At 44.0% G+C, this 6000-nt stretch overlaps 1 protein-coding gene across 5 annotated transcripts in view; it reads left to right on the forward strand.

Annotated features, from left to right (window-relative positions):
• Nucleotides 1–1047: 1047 nt before the first annotated feature.
• grip2a (glutamate receptor interacting protein 2a) overlaps nucleotides 1048–6000 on the forward strand; it is a 32891-nt gene continuing 27938 nt past the window's right edge. For 2 of the 5 annotated variants that reach the window (XM_048246644.1, XM_048246645.1), the window contains exon 1: nucleotides 1051–1367. In XM_048246644.1, coding sequence (XP_048102601.1) covers nucleotides 1205–1367 — 163 coding nt within the window. In that variant the 5' untranslated portion in view covers nucleotides 1051–1204. Of the gene's footprint in view, nucleotides 1368–4049; nucleotides 4798–6000 lie in introns of those variants that run through there. The other 3 variants (XM_048246646.1, XM_048246647.1, XM_048246648.1) reach the window with 2 other exon arrangements.

Below are 6000 nucleotides of genomic sequence, written 5' to 3' on the forward strand. Positions count from 1 at the left end.
GCCTCAGAGAAATTTGTCTTCAGCATCAAACCATGAGGTGGCCTACATTGTCAGGAAGCATTCCTCTAACGTGAGCATAGCCATGTGTAGGCTACTCTGTGTTTGGATGGGTGGAGGGCTTTGCCAGACTGCATCTCTGCAGTGTTCTGCTCAGTCCATCTGTCTGTGGGTAACAGGCAGCCAGAAGCATGCCGCTGCGTTACACACACACACACACACACAAACCCATGTAGTTCAACAACATCACATACATTTTGCTAAACTACACACACTATCATACACAGCCATACATTGCTCTGGTACAGCATGCTGTATTTTAAAAAAAGCACACCAAAAGCTTCAAACTAGCATGATGGCTTTGCAGGTGATTCACCTTTTAAAAATGTGGATGTGAAGAGTATATGTGCGTATTGTGTTACAGTTTCAGTATTATCACAATGTGTGCAGGGCTGTAGTGACGCTAAACGCAAGTAAACACAGTTCATCCACCTCTGAAATTTCAGGAATAGAGTTTATTCACCTCTTATTAGAGTTTATCCACCTTTCAAAGGAGTTAATTCACCATTTGCAACTTTTAACATTCAAAAATCACACTGTAGTATCCACATTCAAAATATGTACACTCATTAATATTTATACCACTGGTATTATTATAAACATTGAACAATAACTGCCACCATCATCAAACATTATCAAACATCATCCATCATCCAACCATCATCATGAATGCCTTTTAAAAAAAATCTGTTTACCCACCTCTTATTTTACCACTACACTCTTGAATATGTGGTATGAGGTTTAAACCACAAATGTTTTCATTTTACATGATGTCTAAGGGATGTGACCTCTGTCAGTCCTCCATTGTGTTTGCCAGACTGTTTCTCTCAATATCTGATTTAGCTCTTTTAGTCCTCATTTCAGCGTATCATGGGATCGTCCCACTCTCCACTTGGCTCTTGCTGTGATTTGACATTTTACATCTGTTGGCTTCTTTTCATCGTGTCTTTCTGTCGCTTCATCATGCTGGCGCTATTCCAACTGGGTGGAGACTGTGTGGGACGAAGGTGCAAATCAGAGAGAGACAAGCGTAGTACAAGCTAAAGAAAGTGGCAGAGACAGAGAGAGAGAGAGAGAGAGAGAGAGAGAGACGCTTTTCTCCCCCTCTGCTTGTTTACAGTGATGCTTGAGAGACCAGAAGAGCGGAATGTGGCGAGTTACCTGCAAGCTGAACCCCAAGCATCTCCCGCAGGCTCTGAGCCGCGCCGAGCCTCTGAAGAAGGGAGCAGTCGGGGGTGTGAAGGGGAAGAGGAGGATGTTCTCCTTCTCCCTCAGGTGCAGAGTCGGAGTCATCAGGGGACGGACCAAAGGTGAGGGGGCAGATCAGGGTTTAGAAATGAACATCATTTTGATATCAGCAAGTTAGAGGTTTGTATTTGCATTCATTGGGGAAGGAGGGTTTAAAATAGAGTTTTTGTGTCATAGGCTTGAGTCGTCATGGCACAGTTTGGACAGTATGAGTAATGGCATTGTTGTGGTTTGTATAGGTGTGAGAAAGACCCTAATACTGGGTACTTTCCGTTTAATTACTCAAATTAATACTGTTTTCAGCATGAATGCACAATATTTGGTGAAAGTTATTTGGACAGTGTGTGTGTGTGTGTGTGTGTGTGTGTGTTTTTTCTGTATGCTATCTGGAATCCCCATGGAGCCACCATGTTTGACTTGAGGGTCATATCACTCAGTTCAAATGATTTGCATTTTGTTTTATTGCATATGTTTGCTTATGTAGGTTTTTTTTGAGGACTTGAAAAATGATCACTTGGGCCACTGATTAAAACAGAAAACACAAAAAAAAAATGAATGGAATTGAATGAATTGCCATATGCCTTCAACAGTTTTCTGCTGTACTTGCCCAGTCAACCCAATGGAGGGCAGTGTCATTTCAAAACAGACCTTTCGCAGGCTGAAACAGTGAGCAGTAGTCCAGTTCCCTCCAGTTCTTCACACACATCAGCAACTGCTGCCTCATGTGTGTGTGACCACAAGCCGCTGTTGCAACATTACATTACTCAAGCCATTCTTTGTGGGAGTATTTGAGGAACACGGGAGATCAATAGTCTCAAAACAGTTCTCTTGAGTTCTGAGAGGGCTGCCTCCTTTGCTCCTCCTCTTGAGCACGAGCGTACAGTAGTGGAGGATAGAACATTACAGCACGAGACTGTGAAAGAAATCTGTGTTATGTGTATGATTAAGTGAGAGAGAGAGAGGATAATGTCAGTAGCTCATTGTCCAAATCCATCTGTGACTGACCTATTGTGTCTATTATTCTAAACGGGAACTAAATGCAATGAACCAATCTGTGTGTGAACAGCTTAAAAAGAAAGGTCTGAAGGGGTGAGAACAAAAGTAAAATGGTTAAAGGGCATCATGATCTCCTCTGGCACTGTGATCTTTGTTGATGTGCATTACTGCAATTTATTCCCAGAAGTTTCGAGAAACATTGATCACATCGGTCTGAAATATGAAGCACTGGAGGGTATATACTCTCTTTTGTGTGCATGCCTGTGTGTGTGTGTGAGTGTGTGTGTGTGTGTGTGCAGTTGATTGAATTGGTTTGCTTCTCATTGTGCAGGATAAAATGCTTTGAAACAGTGGGAAACTGGTATATAATCTGGCTGTGAATAACGTGCCTGAGTATAATTAGGCACATTGTTTATTTGGAGTATGTGATACATTGAAAGGGATGTAAGTGTTATTGCTAATTATGTGTGTTGTGCAAGTGTATGTCTATTTACTATATGTGTGTGTGTGTGTGCGTGTGAGTGTATTGTGTGTGTTGGGGTAGTGTGTGGGAGGTGGGTGTGGTATGGAGGGTGACAAATGGTCAAACAGGTGTGGAGAGTCATGTTGTCCTTAGAAAGGCAGAAGGGGGGCAGCCGAACGGATGTTAAGTGTGTGTTTTGTTCAGTTGCACTGACACACGCAGGTTATTTTTGTACATTGCTTTCATTCATTAGGAGCAATATATCACAACATCTAGAAAAGGCTGTCAGGATACATTACAGTCCTCATAGTGAAGCCAAAGCTTTGAACAGAAGCAGTCTGTATGAACATTTGTTGTTGTCGTTTCTTTCTCCCATAGCAGAATGTCTAAGAGAGAAGTGTCACATAGCGCGCCTGCTAATTTGTGTTATAAACAGAGTTCTCCCAGATATTACATGCTTGTTATGAGGACCAAAGAAAATCTTTGTTATGTATCTAGTATTTGTTTATAATATTCACATTAACACGTGCCATTGAGTAGTGACAGAAATTCTCAGTGAATAATTTGCACACATGAATCTCTTTAGTGTGCATATATTTCTCTACCACATGACGGATGGTTTTGTGATGGTAAGTCGTTTGAACAGGCAGAAAAGTGATGTACGTGAGAGGGTCGAATATGCGGTTGAATGTGTGGTTGTGTGTGTTAGTTTGAGGGGGGTTGGGAAGTGTGGCAGTGATTGTAACTGCCAACTGTATTTGTCAAAGAAAGTGAGGGGAGGGTGGCGTGTGTGAGGCTGCCTTTGTGCCACAGGAGCTTGGGGTTTGTGTGTGTGTGTGTGTGTGTGTGTGTGTGTGTGTGTGTGCCTGTGTGTCTGAATCATATCCCTCTGGCAAAGAGTGAGGCTCCTGTCACACAGCAAGAAGCAATTGTCTCTAGGAGGGAAAAACTGTGATAAGGCAGCAAATGATTGGTAACACAATGTTAAGAGAATAAGACACAAAATCACAGAAGCCAGAAAGAGAGACAAGTGAAACGAGAAAGAGTGGGGGAGCAGACAAGGTAGAGAGAGAGAGAGAGAGAGAATGTAGAGAGGACAGAGACTGAGAGGGAGCTGTGAATCAGACCACTCAGAGTCTGTTTAAGGGACACGGCTCATTCACGCTTGAAAGGACTGCTGGTCTCTCTCAGTCGCCTGTTCTCACAGCAGGGACGTGCTCTCTCTCTCTCTCTCTCTCTCTCTCTCTCTCTCTCTCTCTCTCTCCCCTAGGCACAACCTCTCTGATTCACCCCCGACCAGACGACACACCGAGTCTCCCCTTGCTCTGCAGAGCTGCCTCCTTCTCTAGCTGCGTCCCTCCGTCTGAGTGCCGGACCGCTGCACAGACGAGCTGACCGCAAGGGGCCCCTCCTGGAGGGAGAGAGGACGGTGCTGTCGCTCTCCTCCGTCCCCGCCCCCCTCTCGCTCTCTGACAGCGTGCGTGTGTGCCTGTGGCAGCAGCAAGGCTCCGACTGACCGCCCAGGCGTCCTCAGGACTCACGTGGAAGCACTGGAGTGGTGGAGGAGCGGCCACAAGGGCTCGAAGACTCGGAGACTCGCAGGAAGGGGAAACAGGAGGACTCGTGCGTGTTTCCGACTCGCTCTTTGGATGCTTCTGCAGAGACGGTGATGTCTACTAGGCATGTGGGACAGCTTGCAAGTCTGTGAGGATTCTTCAGTGCTCTGTTCTGCGGCTCCTTCCTTGGGTCATGAGCGTTGGATGGGAGACCAAGTTCTTGTCTGGAAAAGGAAAAGCACTGTATTAATTGTGCATCTGGAGCGTTGGCTTGTTCCGCTGTAGAACTCTCAGCCCAGAGCCTCAGCCCAGTGCTGTGGGTCGTGGAGAGGACTTGAGTGGGAGCGTATACACTCACCTTTGGAGGCGTGTGTGTGTGTGTGTGTGTGTGTGTGTGTGTGTGTGCGGAGTAGATGGAGTTGTAGTGTTCAGCCATGCTCTGTGGCCTCAGGAGAGAGGGGAGGACAGGCAGCACTGGTAAGATTTAAACCACACACACACACACACACACACACACACACACACACACACACACCTCACATGTGCATTCAGACTTTCACATAAACACACGCTCTACAACTCAAAAACTCCAAAATGACACATTCTGCACACAAACAACTACACTGCCACAACAGCATGTTTCACACTGTCACGCCTTGCTTACATGTTGATACCAGTGCTGTATTGAGCTTCTCTTATACCAACAGAGGCTTAAGCCTTTGGTTCTTTGCTAGTTGAATTATAGGAATATGGTTCTGGTTGTTTTCCACTGTAAATACGTTGACACCCATTAACTTTCTATTGTTGCCTCATTCTACAGAGATAGCTGTTCATAGTTAATGCATGCTGGGTTAGTAGGGATCAAATGTGGCTTAGTTGAAGAAAGGACTTAGATCTTTCAGTCAGATCTTTGGCATGTCCTATATCTTATTTCCTCTTAATGTTGTGTTTTGTTCATCCACTATCACTTATCACATGGACAATGTGTAGGCAGAGGGAGGCAGATGCAGTGACATTATGTTAGAATATCATCCAGCATGGATGAGCCATACCCTCAGGCACATGGTAGAGAAACAGCCATGCAACATAAAGCTCAGGCTGCTGTGTTGAAATAGGATCATGCTATCATAATATATCAAACACAATTATGCCTTTTTGTATCTATATTCTGATATGTGTTTACATTGAAGACCTAATTGTTATTCAGTAGCACAAGATTATGGTAATATCCTGTTTTTGTGTGTTGACACCATATGGCCTTGCATATTGGGTCAGCTCCGACAGTTAGAATGATATTGGCATGCTCTTTACTGTTGTGACATTCTATTCAAAAACTACAACTGCAACTGAATTCTGCATCCATCATTTGTCTGATCATTCTTTTGATAAGATTTTCTCTGTGCTATCTTTCTCTTGTGTCGATAGTTTAGTCACTCATTCATTTCTTGTACATAGTCATTGTCAATGATCCAACCATACATTCTGTCATAGACAAAATTATTACAGATCAAATAGCTTTGATCTTGAGATCAAAGAGACAAGGTCACCAATAAGACTTTATTTTGGACTTTATCCAACCACTTCAATACTATTTCATAGATGAAAGCAACTGTGTGCTCGTCATTCATTGTTGAACAAGCATCTGTGTGGATTGTGCAGTCAGATGGCATGAGATGGTTG

The sequence above is a fragment of the Alosa alosa genome, chromosome 6 (genome assembly GCF_017589495.1).
Source record: "Alosa alosa isolate M-15738 ecotype Scorff River chromosome 6, AALO_Geno_1.1, whole genome shotgun sequence".
Lineage (NCBI taxonomy): Eukaryota > Metazoa > Chordata > Actinopteri > Clupeiformes > Clupeidae > Alosa > Alosa alosa.